Raw genomic sequence first — 21,137 nt, forward strand, 5'->3', positions numbered from 1 at the left:
TAGAGCTCCTGAAATGCCTTATGCTTTTTTTTTTTCTTTCTTCAGCCTCTGTTTTCTGCACAAGACTTTCACTGAATCAGTAACCCAGCTCTCCTACCACTTCACTACTCTTCTTTAAAACTGTACCACCTCCTCCTGGAAGTCTTTTTTGACCACCAACCTTTTGACTCTCAAAACATTTACTCACCTCCCGAGAGGCAGTACTGTTGTTGATAGGGTGTATGATACAAAAGCAAAATTGGATGTAAGACACTTTATCTCTCTTTCTCCATTAGATGTAGAGCAAACTGAGAAGAATGGTCACGATTTACTTTAATTCTGAGAGCATAGTCAAGGGTTATTAATGTGCTTTGAGGGACTGAATACAATGCTGAAATTAGACCTCTAGAATTCAATCTATTACAGTAAGAAGACCCAAACCATTTTTAATGTCACAGGATTCCTTTTGTGCCATGTATTTTTGTTTGGGTGTTGGTGTTGCAGCAAAATTGTGTGAGATTCTATCCTTGAAATACTGCACTAGATCCTAAAGCTTTCTGTTAATAAAGTGAACACTGGGAAAGGACATCTGGAGATGGGGTAGAAGGAGCCATAAAAGACCAACTTTTATGGAGACTTAACTGAAGACTTTTCATTCAGGAAGTCATTTGGCATGTAGAACACCAAGGCAGTGGCGGTGGGAGAAATGGCTGAAAATGAGGTGAAATTGGAGGCAGGGAGACTAAAGGTTGTTGTAAGAGACTTAAGTGAGTTTGACCTTGGAGTGAGAGAAGATTGAGGGATACACAGATCTAGAACCGGTGTGACCTGGTCATTTACTATTTCATGATATTTCATCAGATCAAAAACCTTTAAGCCACTTGTAAAAGTTTGTGTGCAGACTATTTGTTTAGATCAGGTATTGAATCCTTTATAATATTTTTCTTACTTTACAAAATGGTTTACTTGTTCTTTTGAACATTTTTCTTTAGGTAAAAGACCGAATAAATGAATACAGGGTGATAACTTAAGAATTCATTTGATGCCATTGAGGAGACATACGAATCTACTTTCCTAGTTACACTAAATGATTATTTTATGAGGAATCCTTTACAGTAGTTTAAAACTATGTCAGAATAACTTGAATTTCTTCAAACAATTTGACTGATACATGTAAACTTTTGTGGGATATTAAGTTATGAATGAAGATTAAAAATACATGATTTATTAGACAAAAATATTTCTTAAGGTATTTGTTGAACTGGCAGTAGCTACTGATAAATATAAATTCAACATCAACAACTATAGCAAATCTGAACAAGTAACGCTCACTATGTTGTAAGCATCCTGAAAACTGATATAGATGATGTATTTTTTCTCTATATAGATGTCTATCTTTATAAATGATAAAATAAGTTATGAGTGCTCTGTATGCATGTATGCCTATTTGCACATGGCAAATCTTTATTTGTATGCAACTAGAGATACAAGGATATAACCTCATGTTGTCTTAGATACAGAATTAGATTTCATCCATACCTTTATGGAACATGACTTGGTAAGAAGTGATCTGTAGTACAGAAGATTTATTTTTTGTTTAATTTCACTCTGAAGCAGTGCATGGTATTTAAACTAAGTGATTGCTCTTCTTAATTATAGCACTCTACTGTGTGCTGTACTTCAGTGCATCTAATCTTTCCGTCTTAAAATCACCAGGCAACTCTTTGTTTTGAAACTAGTTGACACAAACCCTTAAGTACTAAGCAGTCTGTGCCTCATTGACAGTATCACCCTTGCCCCCAGGAGCCTTGTTATCCTTCTCCAACCGTACCTCATTAGTCAGTTCCCATGCTTTTTGATCTTTCTTTGTGAATTCAGTAGTCCAGTTTGTATGTAGACACTAAATTCCCTATGCAGTTAGGCAGTCTCAGAGCAAAGGCAAGAGATTTCCCATATCTAATTTAGTCTGCAATTCTTGGCCAGAGTTTCCTCTCTGCCTTAAAAGAACTGTGTACACATCATTCTGTGTGTGTGTGTGTGTGTGTGTGCATATGTGTGTGTATGCCTGTGTTGTGTCTAGTATGTATGTATATAATTTAATATCCCCTTGCAGAGTTTTCATGTTGTATTCACCAGTATGTATTCACCAGTTGTATTCACAATCACCACTGTGGTTTATTTTCAAGTGCACTGGGAACATTCCATATGAAAAAATTATCTTCACTGAAATTATACAGTACCTTGCATACTGTCATTACAGAGATTTTTCTTTTTCATTTTTGCCTTCTCTTGTAACATTGTAAATGGTTTGGGAAGGGTAGCAAGCTGTTTTCTTCTTGAGATTTATAACAAAATAATTAAGTAGTGTTTCTGGACATTAATTTAGGGCCAAGGAAAGGACAAAGATTCTTTGAGGAAAAGAGAGGATGTTAGATTTTTATCACTCATCCTAGCATTTTAGCAGCATGGCCAGAATGGCCCCATAAATACATTTTTTAAAAAATATTTTAAATGCTGAGTATTAAAAGGTAAATAAGAAAATAATGATACAGACAGATAGCATTTATTTTGCAGTTACTAAATGACAAAAGTGTTCTAAGTACATGTAATCCTTGGCACAGATCTGTGAGGCAAACACTATTGGCATCCCCATTGTGCAGGCAAGGAAAATGAGGTTTAGAGAAGAGAAAATGCTTTCCCAAGGTCAAATGGATACTTCACAGAGACTCAGCCTTTCGGTGGGAGGGCAGTAAGTAACATTATTCTTTGCTCATACTGCATACATACATATGTGGTGTGCTGTGTTTAGTCACTCAGTCGTGTCCAACTCTTTGTGACCTCATGGACTGTAGCCCGCCAGGCTTCTCTTTCCAAGGAGATTCTTCAGGCAAGAATACTATAGCGGGTTGCCATTCCCTCCTCCAGGGGTCCTCCCAACCCAGGGATCAAACCCTGGTCTCCTGCATTGCAGTCCGATTCTTCACCGTCTGAGCCACCAGGGAAGCCATGCATATACTGAATTCTAAAATGCCAATTTATTTAAAGGAAAAAGCATATCAGCAAGATAAGTAGGCATCTAAAAACAGCACCTCAATTTGAAGTCCTTTATACTTGGTCTTAATTGTGCATTTATTGTTACATGGCTTTGACTTCACTTCTGTGTTCTCGTAGTTTCTGATTTCTTTTTTAAACTCATATATTTTATTTCCCCTTTTAAAGTTTAAGTTTTAAAAAGGTTTAGAACATTTTTGTCTGTTTTTTGTTGGTTCAGAATGTAGCAAGCTGTATTTACTAAATATTGCTCTAATGTATAAAATAGATATTTAACAATCTTTCCAAAAATTTTAGTTATGAATAGTCACATTTGTGATGAAAATGACTTTGTGAAATAGTATCAATGGAGGAAATTGTGTTGTCTTCCTCAGGTAATTTCTGTAAAGTTCCAACTTTATGTTTAAAAATTATGCAGTATTTCCAAAATGTAAAATTATAGTATTTCACTATATGATTCCAGTGAAGAGTATCTCATGATATGAGAGGTTTTAAATAAATTAGAGGGTAGGCATAAGGAATGTAGTTTTATTGAAAAATAGAGTTATATTTTAGTTGCTATATCTGAAAGAAGTTATTGTTCAAGTAAATGAAAATAACTGACAACATTTTATGTCAAGATGTAAAAAGGACCTGTTCTCTATGTGACATCTAAAGGAGATGTGCATCTTACAAATTTTTATTCCACCTAAGGAAAGGACTATATAATACTATGCATCCTGTCATCCTTTTATTCATATGCTTATTTGACATTCATGTTAACTCTGTCTGGCACCCTTAATGTGTTTATTTTTATTTTTTTTAGATGAAAAGACAATAGAAGTATAAGACATTAAATGACTAGTTTGAAGTTGAGGCTGTGCCCATGAGAGAGAAACTTAAAATGCTTGCAAGATAAACATTTTGCCTCCTAATCTTATGACATTTCTTGTGCATAATACTTCTACCCCTTCAAGAAAAATTTTGCAAGTAATTATCATTTTATTGAAAATGACATTAAAAATCCTCAATTAACAAACCCATTAGGTCTGAATGTCTTCTCTTCCCCTTACATTATTCTTATTTTCTTTCATAAAAGTAGTTTCTCCTGAGCTCCTTCTATGTGCTCCACAGTTTGCACATTTTTTTAAAGCAGAACAGCTGTGTTCTGGGTATTAGCCAGGTGCTCAGTCTATGGGAAATTAGACATTGGGAGCGAGACCAGAAATCTCAGCAATACAGGGGTTTGAGAATTGACAAGGACAAGAACCTTTTAATATTGTACCAAATTAACGGTAGGAATAAGGCTTACCTCCTCATCAGGGCCCACAGTGGGAGGTGTGTGGTGGTGCCTGAGATATGATTAGAGAGATTAGATTTGGTCTTCCCATCTCCCTGTACTTTATTAATGTTTCATTTACACTGGCATTAGATTAGATTCCTTTAGCCAAATCCACCTAAAAGATTCGTTCATTTTAATATTTATGAACACTGCTTGTTCCTTAAAGTGGATTCTTTTTGTTTGTGTGCTTAATTGGATCAGTGGGTTTCTTCTTATTAACATTTTTCTTTTTCAAGATTAAGGTTGATGAATTAAATTAGTGACATCTGGCTCAGCTCTTGGACTAAATGCAACTCCTTTAATGACTGTGTTATATACTGTGGGATAAAATGAACATTTGCCATAAAGATAAAATTAAATTTAGTTTAGAATCATACAGTGTTGAATCATTTTTTTAAAAAAGCAAAACTCATAATATTTTATGAATATCCCAGAACAGGAAGGGGGAGGGATAACATTTTTGGGCGAAGAGCGTAGCATTAAGTACATGGCCTCTTATTAATTTATTCATTTTATTATTTAGTTGGTATATTTATTTTTAATTAATTTTTATTGGAGTATAGTTGCTTTACAACACTGTATTAGTTTCTACTGTACAGCAAAATGGATCATCCATACACAGTCATATATCCACTCCCTTTTGACTTCCTTCCCATTCAGGTCACCACAGTGTATTAAGTAGATTCCTTTTACTATATAGTATGTTCTCATTAGTTATCTTCTTACACGTAGTATCAGTAGGGTATATGTGTCAATCCCAATCTCCCAATTCCTCCCACCCCATCTTTCCCCTTGATATTCATATATTTGTTGTGTATGTCCTTGTGTCTATTTATTCTTTGCAAATAAGATTACCTATACCAAAAAAAAAAGATTACCTATACTATTTTTCTGGATTCCCCATATGTATATTAATATACAATATTTGTCTTTCTGACTTTATGATTTTCATTCCTTTTTGTGGCTGTATAATATTTCATTTAATGGCACTAAAAACATAGCTTTGAAATCCTTACTTATTTCTTCAACTATGAGAATAGTGAGTTAGAATTTCTGGGACTGAAACAGAAATTTCTCAGCCCAAAGAGTGTCAAAATATAGCCTGAAGAATAGACATAATTTAGTGTGAAACAATAATATTTTTAAATGTATCAGCTTTTATTTGAAGAAGTTTTGTTGTGGCTTTTTGTGGACAGAATTTGTTGGGAATATTGCTTTTTACAAAGTGAATTGATTATCTTTTGTTTATATTTGTACTTGAGCAAAGTTTCTAAATTTGTGCCCTACTGACATCATACAGCAAATGCTCACTGGCTATATATTTTTCACATGGTAGTATGTATGCTTCAATGCTACTCTCAATTTGTCCCAGTCTCTCCTTCCCCTGTTGTGTACGCAAGTCTGTTCTCTGTCTCTCTTGCTGCTCTACAAATAGGTTCATCAGTGCCATTTTTCTAGATTCCATATATATGTGTTAATATATATTTGTTTTTCTCTTTCTTACTTCATTTGTAAAACAGGCTCTAGGTTCATCCATCTCACTAGAATTGACTCAAATGTGTTCCTTTATTATGGCTGAGTAATATTCCATTGTATATATGTACCAAAACTTCTTTATCCGTTCACCTGTCAGTGGATGTCTAGATTCATCCATCTCACTAGAATTGACTCAAATGTGTTCCTTTATTATGGCTGAGTAATATTCCATTGTATATATGTACCAAAACTTCTTTATCCGTTCACCTGTCAGTGGATGTCTAGATTATTTCCATGTCCTGGCTATTGTAAATACTGCTGCAATGAACATTGGGGTACATGTATCTTTTAGAATTGTGGTTTTCTCAGGGTATATGCCCAGTAGTGGGTTTGCTAAGTCATATGGTAGATTTACTCCTGTTTTCTTAAGAAATCTCCAGACTATTCTCCATAGTGGCTGTATCAATTTACATTCCCACCAACGGTGCAAGAGGGTTAATTTTTTCCACATCCTCTCCAGCATTTATTGTTTGTAGATTTTTGACAATGGCCATTCTGACCAGTGTGAAGTTATATCTCATTGCAGTTTTGATTTACATTTTTCTCATAATAAGCAATGTTGAGCATTTTGTCATGAATTTATTAGCTAACAGTATGTCTTCTTTGGAGTAACGTCTGTTGAAGCTAATCAGTGAATTTAGTAAAATCACAGGATACAAAATCAATACACAGAAATTTCTTGCATTCCTATACACTTAACAATGAAAAATCAGAAAGAGAAATTAAGCAAGCAATCCCATTCACTATTGTAACAAAAAGAATAAAATATCTAAGAATAAACTTACCTAAGAAGACAAAAGAGAGCTGTATACAGAAAACTATAAGACACTGACGAAAGAAATCTAACGTGACATAAACAGATGGAGAAATATGGCATTATATTGAAAGAATCAATATTGTGAAAATGACTATACTGCTTAAAGCAATCTATGGATTCAGTGCAATCCCTATCAAATTACCAATGGCATTTTTCACAGAACTGTTATAGAACAAAAATTTTCACAATTTGTATGGCAACACAAAAGACCTCAAATAGACAAAGCAATCTTAAGAAAGAAGAATGGAGCTAGAGGAATCAACCATACTGACTTCAGACTATACTACCTGTCTTGACTGTCAAAAATGTCTGTAGATATTGCTGAAATCTCAATCTCAATTGACTGAGAAACAGTATTTACAAATGCATAGGTGATTTTTACTTTTTCAGATTTGAAATTCTAAATTAGAGCTACATAAATAATGAAAGCTAGAAATAAATAGCTCATAAACAGTGAGGATCTTGAAATGTGACTTATTTGGGTGCTGTGTCTATGACTGCCTCTGTATGAATTTTGGTAAGTTGCTCTTTCTAGATTTTATTTTTATCATCTAAAAAAGAGTAATATTTTTAGGTTGCTGCAAAAGTAATTGTGATTTTGCATTTTTGAATTTTGCCATTTGATATTGGAATATATTCTTATATAAATGATTGTTATACATCATTTTAATGTACATTTCTCACTTTATTTTTTTGCTAATGACTTATTACTTGCTGTTTATTTTATATTTATTTAATACTTTAGAAATGATGTTTGACAAAAAGCAAATTTGAGCGATTTTTTTATTTGAGTTTAAAATGGGTTGTAAAACAGCTCAGACAACTCACAACATCAACAACACATTTGACCCAGGAACTGCTAATGAATGTACAGTGCAGTGATGGCTCAAGAAGTTTTGCAAAGGAAATGAGAGCTTTGAATGTGAGGGGTATTGTGGCCAGCCATAGGAAGTCAACCGGAGAAGGCAATGGCACCCCACTCCAGTACTCTTGCCTGGAGAATCCCATGGACAGAGGGGCCTGGTGGGCTGCAGTCCATGGGGTCCCTAAGAGTCGGACACGACTGAGTGATTTGCATTGGGGAAGGAAATGGCAACCCACTCCATTGTTCTTGCCTGGAGAATCCCAGGGACAGGGGACCCTGGTGTGCTGCCCTCGATGGGGTCGCACAGAGTCGGACACTACTGAAGCGACTTAGCAGCAGCATAGGAAGTCAACAATGACCAATTAAGAGCAGTCATTGAAGCTGATCCTCTTACAACTGCATGAGATTTGCCCAAGAACTCAACGTCGACCATTCTACAGTCGTTTGGCATTCGAAGTAAATTGGAAAGGTGAAAAAGCTCAATAAGTGGGTGCCTCATGAGCTGACTGAAAGTCAAAAAAATTGCCGCTTTGAAATGTCCTCTTCTCTTATTCTGTGCAACAACAACAAACCATATCTCACTCAGATTGTGACACATGATGAAAAGTGGGTTTTATAACACAGTCAGCAATGACCAGCTTAGTGGACTGCGATGAAGCTCCAAAGCACTTTCCAAAGCCAAACTTGCACCAAAAAAAAAGGTCATGGTCACTGTTTGGTGGTCTACTACTGGTCTGATCCACTACAGCTTTCTGAATCCCGGTGAAACCATTACATCTGTGAAGTATGCTCAGCAAATCGATGTGATGCACCAAAAACGGCAACTCCTGCATCTGGCGTTGGTCAGCAGAAAGGGCCTAGTTCTTTTCCATGACAACACTTGATGACACATTGCTCAACCAGTTGCTTCAAAAACTGAATGAACTGGCTACAAAGTTTTGCTGCATCTGTCATATTCACCTGACCTCTCACCAACTTATTCAAGCATCTCCAAAACTTTGTGCAGAGAGAATGCTTCCATAACCAGCAAGAGGCAGACAATGCTTTCCAAGAGTTCATCGAATCCTGAAGCACAAATTTTTGTGCTATAGGAAAAAACAAACTTATTTTTCATTGGCAAAAATGTGTTGATTGTTAACAGTTCCTATTTTGATTAATGAAGATGTGTTCGAGCCTGGTTATAATGATTTAAAATTCATGGTCTGAAACCACAATTACTTTTGTACCAACCTAATAGTATCTTGTTTCAAGTGTCATTTTTAGTAAAATGTGATAGTGGATAGAAAATAGTTAACTTATCTGCTTGCTCTTAATACAATATTACTGACTTTGTTACTATCAGTGGAAATAGTTTAAATAATACATGCTAATTTTATCTGAGTGCATGTCTATGATAATGGTATGATTAAATGGCAATAGTGTAGTAAACATTTTGGACAGTTCTCTTTTTTAAATTATTTAATTGTATCATATTTAGTATTGTTAAAAATAATTGTTATTATCCATTCCCTTATATAACTTTAAGATTTACAAGTCTTAGGAAAGACCTGCCAAGGTATTTTATGTTTTATAAAGTATATTTGTGATGCATACTTATCAAAGTTATTTTATCTTATAAGTAAATCATAAAAATTGTTTATCTTTTTTTCTAGCAAATTTTTGCTTCATTTCAAAGCTATAGTTGATATTATAAATAATCTTAAGGTTTTTCAAATAGTTATATAGTGCCTTCAATACATGGTGAAGCCCAGAACCCTGAATAAGTCAACAAAATGTATTCAACTTAAGTGGGAGCAATAGTGGAGTACTTCTTGGCTGAAGTTCACAGGAGAAAATTGGATTCTGAAAATTGGATTCTGAACTTGTTAACGATTCCACATTCATGTCATAAACAAGATACAGATATGTCATGTATTTCAGAAGAATTAGCAGCAAATGTAAGGTCCTTTTTTTATGCTGTTACAAATTAGATTTGTCTTTCTTCCTTTGAAAAGCCAAACTGAACAAAAGAATCCTCTACAAGAGAGAATTGCTGAACACCAAGGCCATGTTTTTGAAAACTAAATATAAGAATAGAAAGAAACATATGCTTGGCTTTCTGAATCAATTGGCAGTAAAATCCTTTTATGCCATTCAGATTAGAGGCCCCAAAGTCAAGGTTTGCTTTCCCAGCATTCATTGCTTTTAATAAACTTAGCCTTGAATATCTATGAAAGACTTATTTTCACAAACTCTAATTTTCAAACAAAGATAAAAATCTTCATTTCTTAAAAGTTGACAGAAAATCAGTACTCATGTTACTCCTAAAGAAGCCATAGACAGTTAGCTAAGTTCATTAGAAATTGGCAGCAGGTTCAAGGCTAGATCACAATTGGCCAGTATGTCTTACACAGTGAAAAATACATAAACCACTCATGTACTTTTTTGTACACCCATGTATTCCATTTGAGCAAGAAATTAGAAATTTGAATGTAAAACATTACTACTACTTTAGGAGGCAAATAAGAAAGGTGTGGGTGCATATAGAATACACTATATTAAATAAGGCCATACATATCCAGTATGTAATTGAGAAAATAAAATACAATATAATTTTAAAGACTGCCAAATGATTTATGGAAAACCAATCAGAACTATTCCCTATGTTCTTGAGTATATCTGTCCAAATAGAAAGCTACGTTTTATTGGTGGACAAGAAGTATTTCAAGGCCTTTTAGAAAGATCATTTTTTCTGGAGTTATTACATAAAATATTGGCAAGCTACTAGTTTATATAATATTTATGCAATTAAATAAAATCCTTTGTATCTTGGTTTCTTGCTCTGGATATTTATATAAAGATCATGCTTTATAGAAAAAATACTTGCATTTGAAAAGTTTCAGCATTGCCAGTGTTCTGCATTAGTTTTATTATGCCATCATTTGCAAATGACCCAGTTACTTCAGTATTGTTTTTCCTTAGTTATGCTGATAACATAGAATTGGGGAAATGTTGGGCACTTTAGTAATTTCTGGATTAAGTATTTAGTTTTTACAAGGTTAAGAAGGTAAAAATCTACTTATTATAGAATGCCAAAGTAATATATGTTTATTGTATCATTTGCTCAGTTTTGTTCAACTCTCTGTGACCCCATGGACTGTAGCCCACCAGGCTCCTCTGTCCATGAGATTTCCCAGGCAAGAATACTGGAGTGGGTTGCCATTTCCTTCTCCAGAGGATCTTCTAACCTAGGGATCAAAAATGTAATTCATAATGTGGATAGAATAATATAGCAAAATACCTAAGGTGGATATAAAAGAGGATTCATACTTATTTGTTTGCTTCTATATTTTACATGCCACCTTTTACATTTTTAACTGGTTTTCAGTGTAATTTGAGAAAAAATATTTCCTACTGCAGCAATTTATTTTTGTGTTTGAAGGAATTTGAACTGTATAATTGGAAGAATGATTCTGGGTCTAAAATTCTCTGCCTCAGGACTGAATATCTATAGTCTCGCCATAGTACAAATTCTTTCAAATAGAATTATTGGATTAATGACTGCATTTTGATAGACAACTTTTGCCAAACTCTCCTCTGCACTAATTTTGTACTCCCATGGCAGATCCTTTGAATTTTTTTCTTGTGATAGACATTCAAATAAAAATTTTGGCTACCAGAGTCTTTATAAATACACAACAACAAATGCAGCTCTCTTGCTACACATCCTCATCAAGTTTTATAAACTTTGCTTATTTAATAAGTGCACAATGCCATTTCTTTCATTCTGAGTAAATCACTTCAGGTGTCTATTCTGAAAAAGCTTTATGTACTTTGCTCATTTGCATATGAACAGCTTTTGTGGAAATCATTTTGCAGTGTCTTATCTGAAAAAGAATTTTCAAACATATAAACTACTATTTTAAAACAGATCACCATGATGATAACATTTCATAGTTTGACTTTTTCCCCAAATACATAAAAGTATAATTCATTATCAGTGTATCAGAGCCTAATACTTAGTAGTTGTTAGGTAATAAAACTGAGGAAGACTGAAAACAAAGAAAAATTTATTAAAAATAATTAGATCTCAGTTGTTGCTTAATGTGAATTAAAGAACCAAGGAAACTGAGGAGACAGACTTCATTAATCCCCAATCTATTCTAAGTATCTGGAACATAAATAAATATGATTATTTTGTTGAGTAGAATATAACTGTATAATTCATGAATGCTTAAAAAAAAAAAGTAGAGGATGTCCCTCTTTTTCTGTGCTATTGTGTGTGGTACCATAAATATTCATGGATAGTGAGTATCAGTTTAGGTTATCTATGTGAATATAAATTTTCATATAACTGGTCACTCAGTGTTCATTGGATCATGCTTTTGAATTTGAATTCACTAGTATCTCAGATGTGCTATGGATATGACCCAACTCATGAATATTTACACACACAACTGATCTTTCTGAAGGTAATCACATCCATAAAGATGGGAAACTCGTTAGTTTCCAATAATGAGAAATGCATTAGGATGCTGGTCCCAGAACAATTTGCAGTATGCTTGTTTTCAATTTTTGGGTGAATGATAAACCTTAAAATACAAACACATATGCTATACATCTTTCTTGAAAGAAACTCTTTGTTCTTTTATCTTCAAAACATCTTGCATAACGTTTTAACCATGATTGTATTTGTTTCTTTTACTTACTGTGGTCACACAAATGGATGGAAAAAAGTTAAGCAGTATTTCTAGTCATTATCCCAAGGTAATGTCCATTATTTAGGCTTGGACATATATTCTCAAATGCAAGCTTTCCTAATCTGCTAATCTGGGGGCATGGTGCATATTTTACATAGATTAAGACCCTCCAAGAAAGATGAGATTATCTCGTATGTCATCTTTTTTGTGTAAAGGGAAAATAATATTTTAAGCCAATTAAATTTTTATCATGTTAGACATAGGATGCTATGATCATGGGGAGCCATAATTATAAACTATATTTAGCCCATGTTATATCCTACATTATAATCGTTCCTATTTCATTATAATGACTGGCATATGTTTGCGATACCTATCCAGGATCAGTCAGTCAGTCGGTATAAGTAGGTATCAAAATCAGTGACCTGTCCCTTGTTAGCACCACACTCTAATTGTTAGTTGAACTAACCAGAAAAAAAGAAAATTATTGTTCATAAAGCTAGTGATATGGTATCAGCTACATCTTACTTCTGTTATTGATGTTGTCAAGCCTCTGAATGAGTTTTTTCTTTATCAACATTGTATGCATTTTTGTTGTTACAGAAATACAGTTAATAAGCTATGCTCAATGACAGACATCTATTTTTCTTTAACTCAAGTAACAGATCAAACCATGTTAGTATATCACAGAGAATCATCAGTAGTTGAGGAAAGTAGTCATCAAACTGCGTCCTAAGGTGTCCTGTAGGTTTCTTCAGAACTGCCTCAATTGGAGGAATGCTTCCCACCACCTCTCAGCCAGCAGAGTGTGACTACTGTTTTATGTGTCACAATGGTTCTCAGCAGAAAGTAATTTTGCTCCCCAGGGCTTATGTGATGATGTCTAAAGACAGTTTTGCGTATCTCAACTGGAAACATGATACCGACATCTAGGGTGTAGAGGCCAGAGATGCTTGTAAACATGTACAAAGCACAAAACAACTCCTTCTACAAAAAAGTCACCCAGCCCCTAAATATCAATAGGGCCACCATCATATAAACATTTGTTTGAGGAAATGATTCCATGTTTAAACTTTTTGATTACCACCAGATTAGAGTGCTTTTATAGATAAAGCAATGAAAATGTATAAAATTACTTTGCACATATATGAAAACAGGTTCAGTTACTAATTACAAATTTGAATTGATTGATTTTTCCATTCTTTCACTTTTGGTAGCAACAATTGTATTAAATGAACTCAACTGGACAAGTGCCTTAGATGAAGTTTTCAAGAAAAATCGAGAAGAAGATCCTTCATTATTGTGGCAGGTGTTTGGCAGTGCCACAGGGCTGGCCCGATATTATCCAGGTAAGTACTTAGTGATTCAGTAGGTATCAAGTAAAATTGTAAGTACTAGACTTAGTTTTTCTTGGGAACACTCTGTTACCTTCTCCTATTTGGTAAAAGACGGTTATCACATGGCTTTTGTAAGAAAAGACATTTCTCCTTACATGGCTCTTTAACTACCAAAATCACTTTAAGTCAAAATACCTGAGAAGCAGCTGGAACCATTGTTATGTGAAATTAGGCTGGGCTGCCATTTCGACTGTGAGCAGGTATCTGTGGACCTGGAACAGGAAGTATCTGTGGACCTGGAACAGGAAGTTGTCACGAATCCTAAAACAGTTCTAAGAATCCAACTGCATAGTGTGGACCAAGTTGTGAATCCTGTTAGAGAACTGAGTGGAAATTTTAGAAACTAATGGAAAGATCTCTTTCCAGATTTTAAGTCTGTTTGTTTATATGAAAAGTATTGATGCTTTTCTTTAATCAGTGAATGTGGATTTGTTAAAATGAGAAGATAAATATATCTTACAAATTAACATGAATAAATCCCTGTGTAATATCCTTTATTCTCATACAAAAGTTTAAGAGTAGATAAATTTATAATGAAAATGAAAGATTAATCACTAGTACATACTGAGAATCTATTGAAAAGACTTTAAGTGAAATGTCTGTTGGTATTTTTAACTTTTCCACCTTTCTGAGCAAGCTGACAAGCACAAATACGTTTTCTTTCTCAAAGTGTGACTGAGTTATGGGATACATACTAGGTCATCAGGCTTTAAACAACACAGCATATATGAGAGTTTATTTAGGCGTGAATTTTTTTAAACATTTAACATTAGAGTTGTTAACAATACAAAGTCACAACAGTGAAAAGAGGGTGAAATAGAAATGAGATAATGTCTGTCTCTGTGAATAAAAGTATATGGGCATCATCAAACTGAATAGCTCTCAAATTAGGTAAAGATATACAACTTCTTGCAATAAGTGCCAGAGAGTAAGAACACTGACAGTTAGTTTTTGCAGAAATCCAGTGGGCTAGGAAAGGCATACTGGTATTTCATTGTTGAAAATAATTCATGCATTACTAAAATGTAAACATTAATATTGGATGCCAGGGAGATATCACATAGCTTGCTATAATAGATGAATTTTCTACTTGGAAATACTGTTCAATATAATGTAAAACTTCTAAAATACTCTTACGTTACTAATATGTCCAATATTATATATCAGTTATTTGAAAACTTTCATATGTAATGTAAAGAAAAAGGCATTTATCACTCATGTACATAGTAAACCTAATAAAATAAACCTTAATATTATGGCAGGTCTTATAAAAGTACATTTATAATTATAATTAGTATACAATAACACTAGTACATTAATATAATTATTTATATTTATCAATAACTTACAGCATTATGTAGCTTTAAAAGGTATTAACTCAATACAAAATTCCATATATGAGCAGCTGAGGATAGGAGGAAAAAGATAAGTAAGAGAAAATATGATAATAATGAGAAACCTAGAGCCCAGAGCTACAGGGAAGTTGATAATGATGTAAAAGAAAGAACACACAGTATTATAAGAGAGAAATAGGGAGGAGAGTGGAAAGATTGTATAAGAAAGGGAGAGAGAACATTGGGGTCAAGAGTTGGGAGGAAAGATGGATCCTATTATGTACATTTTTCCAAGATGAGTCTTTCTACAAGTAAACTTTTAAACATACCAATAAATCACTAATAAATTTTCTTTTAAATGCTAACTGAGGGATTATGGCTTTAATTTTTTTTTTTTAATCCTAATCATACACTTCCTAATATGTTGACATTTCTCCACTTTTACCTTGGAAAAACTCCATAAAGATTTAGTTTAGCTGAATCCATGTGGTCCTCCCAGAATGTTAGTTGTGGAAGCAACCCTGGGCTTTCCTATAATACCGTGTTTTTTAAGATTTGACTCAACAAATCATCTCTGAGTCTCATAATGGCTCTCTTGATTGCTATGGAATGCACTCAATGAAATGTCATTGAATTTATTTAGTGAGTCTGTTGCTGAGGTGCTCTTTTATTTAAAAAAATTTTTTTTGATATATGAAAAGCTGTACATAGTTAACATATGTAACTGAATTAATTTGTAGATAAGTATACATTGGTGATACCATCACCACAATCAGTGTCATCAACCTATTTATCATCTGGAAAAGTTTCCTCCTACTCTCTTATTTATTATTATATTTTGTGTTATAAAAACACTTAACATAAGATCTAGCCTGTATGGAGGGAGGAATGAGCAGCCAAGATGACTGTTCTCTTGTTCTCTGTCCATCCCCACTCAACTAGTCCCTGCTTCAGCTACAATCTATTCACCTGACTGACTTTCACTCTTAATAATAGGTAGAACCTAATCAATAAATGCCTACATACTTGCTCCCAGACCCAGCTTGTGATTATTCTAAGCTTTATATCAGAACATCACTACCTGATAGCTCATCAAAGAGCAGTGAGGGGCATGCTCTCTGCTGCTTTCACTGGTAACCTATGAGCTAAGCTGAGATCAGTGTCAATTCTCCCTATAACTGGAAACTTCCCCTCCTTCCTTCCCTCATTCCCTCCCCACTCTCCACTTCCAGCTAAAACTGGGCTATATTTCTGCCCACCAGCAGCCACACATGGTGGAGTATTGCTTCAGGACCTTGCTTCAGACCCATAAATCCCCCAGTCCTTTAAACCATTGATGTCTCTATGACTATCTCCAGGCTCTTTAGCCTTAAAGCTGCAGGCCTGTGGAACACAGCCCAACTTTACCTTCTTAGCAAAATTTTAAGTGTACAATACTGTATTGTTACCTTCTGGTTCTGTGCTATACAGAAGATCTCTAGGGCTTAACTGGTTTTGTATAGCTGAAATTTTGTACTCTTTAACTGATACTTTCCCACTTCGTACTTTCCCCTGGCAACCACCATTTTACTTGCCTTCTATAAGTTTGATTATTTTAGATTCCTCATGTAAGTGATATCATATTGTCGGGGCAAGTGTAATTTCCTCAGTTTTGTCTCACTGCAGCAAAAATTTGAAACAACGGACCAGTGTTACCTCTCTGTTACAGCTCAGTTTTATTTGGCAAGCAAAGGGAAATACATCCCCAAGGCATGAGGGTGGTTGACCCAAAAGAAGAGAGGACTCAATCTTGGCTCCTCTTTTTATATGGTTTTTCTCCTCCCCCTGAGCCTGCCCTGTGTAAACTGGGCTAGCCAGAAGGGCTGTTTGTTTCACCTGAGGTTCTCAGTCTGGTCCTGGGATTTTCTTTTGTTCCATTTTTGCGGGCTTTTCTTTTCTTTTTCTTTTAGCCACCACCTTTTTGAACTCATTTTTCCTATTCTAACTACCTAACCATATAGTACTTGTCCTTCTGTGCCTGCTTATTTTGTTTAGCATAATATCCCTCAGGTTCATTCATGTTGTCACAAATGGCAGGATTTTTGTCTTTTTTAAGGCTGAATGAGTTGCTCTTCATGATAATAATGCTCTAATAGAATCAAATGTCTTTAGCAAAGACACTAAGACATTATTATAATTTAAAAGTGGACCTCTGTAGTTCTCTGTATGCTAAGGCATGCTTTCAACACATTTTACATGTCTTTCAGGTTTAAAGAGTTTTTAAAATGAAGGATTTTTAAAAATTTCTCAGTAAGCCATACTTTCCTCTCTGATTTTAGTCTTTCCATTTTGATACTGTACAAAATAATGTGGAACAGCTCATCCCTGATTACTGTCTGTTAAAGCAAAGGTCAAAATAGCCTTTAATTATTGTTAATTATCTTACTTGTGAGTTGAAATAGAATAGATAATACCTAATTGGATTTTCGCATGGCAAGATTTGGACCTCAGGCTAGGATCTCCCTACTAACTGTGAGAAACTAGATGGGTCTTCTAAATTTTCTGAGCCTTAGTCATCACATCTAATATGAGCACTAACGTTTCAATTTTAGAGTTCCCTGATGGCCTAGTGGTTAGGACACTGAGCCACTGGATAGCCCAGGTTTGATCCCTGGTTGGGGAACTGAAATCTTGGGGCTTTCCAGGTGGCTCAGTGGTAAAGAATCGGCCTTCTAAAGCAGGAGACACAGGTTCAATCCCTGGGTTGGGAAGATCTCCTGGAGAAGGAAATGGCAACCCACTCCAGTAATTTTGCCTGGGAAATCCCATGGATAGAGGAACCTGGTGGGTTACAGTTCATGGGGTCATGAAAGTCAGACATGAATTGATGACTAAAGAACAACAACAACAAATGTTTCAATTTATCCCCTGAGAGTTGTGATCAATGAGATAATATAATGACAAGTACTTGTAGGTACTCCACATGGTGGAGTTGGTCAGAAGATGTAGGTTTTAACCTATGACCTTAGTTAAGTCACTTCTCAAGAATGTCCAGTTAAATTTCAGTTTCAGATAACAAAGAATTTTTCAGTGTAAGTATATGATGTTTGGGAAATATTTACTCTTGAAAAGTATTTAGTATTTACTCTGAAAATTATTTTTTAATTAAAATAGAAATTTAATTGGATGTCCTTAATTTCCTTTTCCTAAATTTGTTAATCCTATCTCTCCAGCACTGAGTTTATGAGAAAATATGAGAAATAAACTTTCCTATTACCTCATGGCATTGTGAGGATCCAAGAATCTATTTCATGTATTAATATAAATGCAGAATTTGTGTTTTTTTTCTTTATATAATTCTACAAGCCACCTTTAAATCCTTTTTGCCATATTATTGTACATGAGTTGTTTTCTGTAGAAACCGAAATCCTCTAACTCACAATATAGGGTCTAAAATAAAATGTATTCTTGTGAAATATTAAGATGCTGCTTAAAGCAGAGCTAATAGTGTGAGTGGGTTAACCAGGTATATAACCTGATAGCCAGTGTTTAAGTTTCACTGCCTTATCTTGGTATCATGGTAGCCTTGGGGAAATATTCAGGAACTTGAGCTGTTAAACAAAAAAGATAAAGTAGAATTAAGAGGAGAAAAAAATTAAATGCTTCTTATTTGCTAAGACATTTAGGAAAAAGCCAGTGATGATTAGCCACTCTGCTGATTTCCATTTTTCAGGTTATTTAAACTGCATGGAGGCACTACTGCCTCTATACACAGAGGGCTCCAGAGCTGACATAATATAAGGGCACCTCTGCAGAGCCAATTCTGGATAGCAGTTTGATATGAGTGGGGATGGATTTGACCTCTAACATCTGTCCTTAGATTGAATATCAGTAATTTGTCTGTTTTCTAATTTTGGTTGATATATATGGAAATACAATATAAAAAATGGTTGTTGTATGTCTTTTTTTTTTCTTTTTTCCCCTTTTCTCCTTCTTTTCCTCTTCCTTCTCCACCTCTCCTTTTTCTCCTCTCTCCTCTCCAACTTAGCAGATAGGTAGGCTGTTGATAACAGGAGGAGGAACATTGTATTGAGAGGAGTTCTTGATTCATATTGAAACTTTCATGGATAAGTCATATCTCTGAACCTATTTCTTAACCAGTAACTTGGCATGATTGGAGAAGGTGGTTTCCAAGGCAGGCATTACCTTTATTTACTTATGCATTTAGACCTCATTGGCTACATCACAGTCCTTGTTTTATAGGATAAAGTAGAGGGAGTTGCTCTAGTCATACAGCATGTCATGGCAGAGTTGAAGCTGGAACCCATATCTGATGACATCTTGTTGAATATGTGCTGATTGGACAATCAGTTTAATTTGTGAGTGTTCTCTCAGTTCCTGGGTTTGGAAGATCCCCTGGAGAAGGGAAAGGCTACCACTCCAGAATTATGGCCTAGAGAATTCCATGGTCTACAGTCCATAGGGTTGCAAAGAAGCAGACATGACTGAGTACCTTTCACTTCACTTCCTTTAGAAGCCCTTAATTGATATACATAAATTAACCTTAATGTTATTAAAACTGCTTTCAAGAGCTATCAACTGTTTGAATTTTTATACATCATAAAAACTATAGGTATAGACGACACATTTCATCTATTAGTGTCTCTTGAAATTGTACCAATTACTGCAGTAATTGGGACTGTAATTAGAAGTTACTGGCTTGTCAGAATGCCAACATAGACAGCACTTATTCTTTTTAGGTAATTAGTTCCACTTATAAAAAAGGAAAAAACTTAAATCTCTTAAACTTCATGTTACATTTTTAGTTAATCATTTAATTAAATGTCTTAGTGAACATTTGTTCTTTCTTCATCCTCTTTCATTTATTTATTTCAAAAACATGGGTTTACAGAACAGGAACCTAGTATATGCTAAATTAGTGTTAAATATTCCTTATGGGGCCACTTCCTTGTTCTTGGATCTGCTAGGATTTTGCTAAAATAAAATGTGAAGGAACATGTGTGCAGAGTATAAAGAGGGACATATTTTTGCCATGTGTATAGCCAGTTATTCTTAAGCTGCTTAACTCTTTTTGAAAAATACCTTTAAAATGTTTTAAACAGCAAATAATAGATGACAGAGCAGTCCAAAGAATACCTTTTTAGTTATTTATAAAGGGAGCATTTGCTAGATTTCTGGTTAATTTGAAGAAAACATGATAGCAATGGAGCCTCAGCATTTTGAGGTATTTATAAAAGAATAACTGCTTTCAGTGATCAGTTATCTTAAAGAAAAAAAGCCTGATTTTTTTTTACTTTGATATTTGTGAATGGATATGAAGTTTAACTGTAAATATGTTTAATTATATTTGTTGAATGCTGTATGAATACACTTTAAGTTGAAATGATTACCTTATTGCTTTTTTATACTAATGATTAGAGTCCAATGCATCAGTTAGGAATAAAACTAGCTACCAGTTACAGGAAATCCAAAGCAACGGTGATTTCAACACTATAGAGGTTTGTTTCTTACTCAGTCAAAGAATATCAGTTACAGAGACCAAGGCTGATAAGGAAGCTTCACATACAAGGGTTTACACGCCTGTCTTATATCTCTGACATTCTCTGAGTATATCTTCTGCAGTGTCCACCATTGTTACTTGTGTTTGTTTCTTAAGGGACAAAGAATAGTATTCCCTCTCTTTTTAAGGCACTTTCTGGAAATCACAAAAAACCTTTCCTCTTATGCAACATTGGCCAGAGTCTCATGGTCATAGTTTACCTTCAATTTATATTCTAAATTATACAGTTTGCTTTTCTATATACCATTGATCAGTTGTATTACTTGCAAAAACATCATATATATATATATATAAATGCACACACATACACACACCAAGTAATATATTATTGAAATTCTCACATGATCCCAATTTATAGAGATAATTTTGTAACCTTATGTTTGTTTCCTTTTATATGACCCCATCTTTTACCTGAGTCTGTCTTATTTTTCACATATAAGTGTTGAAGAGTTGTTAACTTTGCAGTCAACTATGGGTCCAGTCATTTCACAAGTGAGAGCAGTCAAGTAAGATCCTGATATGAAAATGGGATGTGCTCATAATTTGATGGAGGATAAAATTGTATGTAAAATGTGTGCATCTGTCTGTGTCTGTGCTA

General features: G+C 34.4%; 1 protein-coding gene and 1 long non-coding RNA gene across 21 annotated transcripts in view; one reads left to right on the forward strand and one right to left on the reverse strand.

The window, feature by feature from the left end:
- CACNA2D1 (calcium voltage-gated channel auxiliary subunit alpha2delta 1) overlaps positions 1-21,137 on the forward strand; it is a 524,609-nt gene that overhangs the window by 371,144 nt on the left and 132,328 nt on the right. For all 20 annotated transcript variants that reach the window (XR_014067144.1, XR_014067142.1, XR_014067141.1 and 17 more), the window contains one exon: positions 13,466-13,597. Coding sequence is in view for 16 of the 20 variants with exons in the window: in XM_081535600.1 (XP_081391726.1) it covers positions 13,466-13,597 (132 nt within the window). In the remaining 4 variants the exon portion in view is untranslated. The remainder of the gene's footprint in view (positions 1-13,465; positions 13,598-21,137) is intronic.
- LOC145524082 (uncharacterized) lies at positions 3,085-8,269 on the reverse strand. The gene is made up of 3 exons (XR_014067146.1): positions 7,806-8,269; positions 6,095-7,683; positions 3,085-5,977 (listed from the first exon to the last, which is right to left on the reverse strand). It is a non-coding gene; the product is annotated as an uncharacterized LOC145524082 (long non-coding RNA).

The sequence above is a fragment of the Giraffa tippelskirchi genome, chromosome 10 (assembly GCF_054371585.1).
Source record: "Giraffa tippelskirchi isolate mGirTip1 chromosome 10, T2T-mGirTip1v1.2.pri, whole genome shotgun sequence".
NCBI lineage: Eukaryota > Metazoa > Chordata > Mammalia > Artiodactyla > Giraffidae > Giraffa > Giraffa tippelskirchi.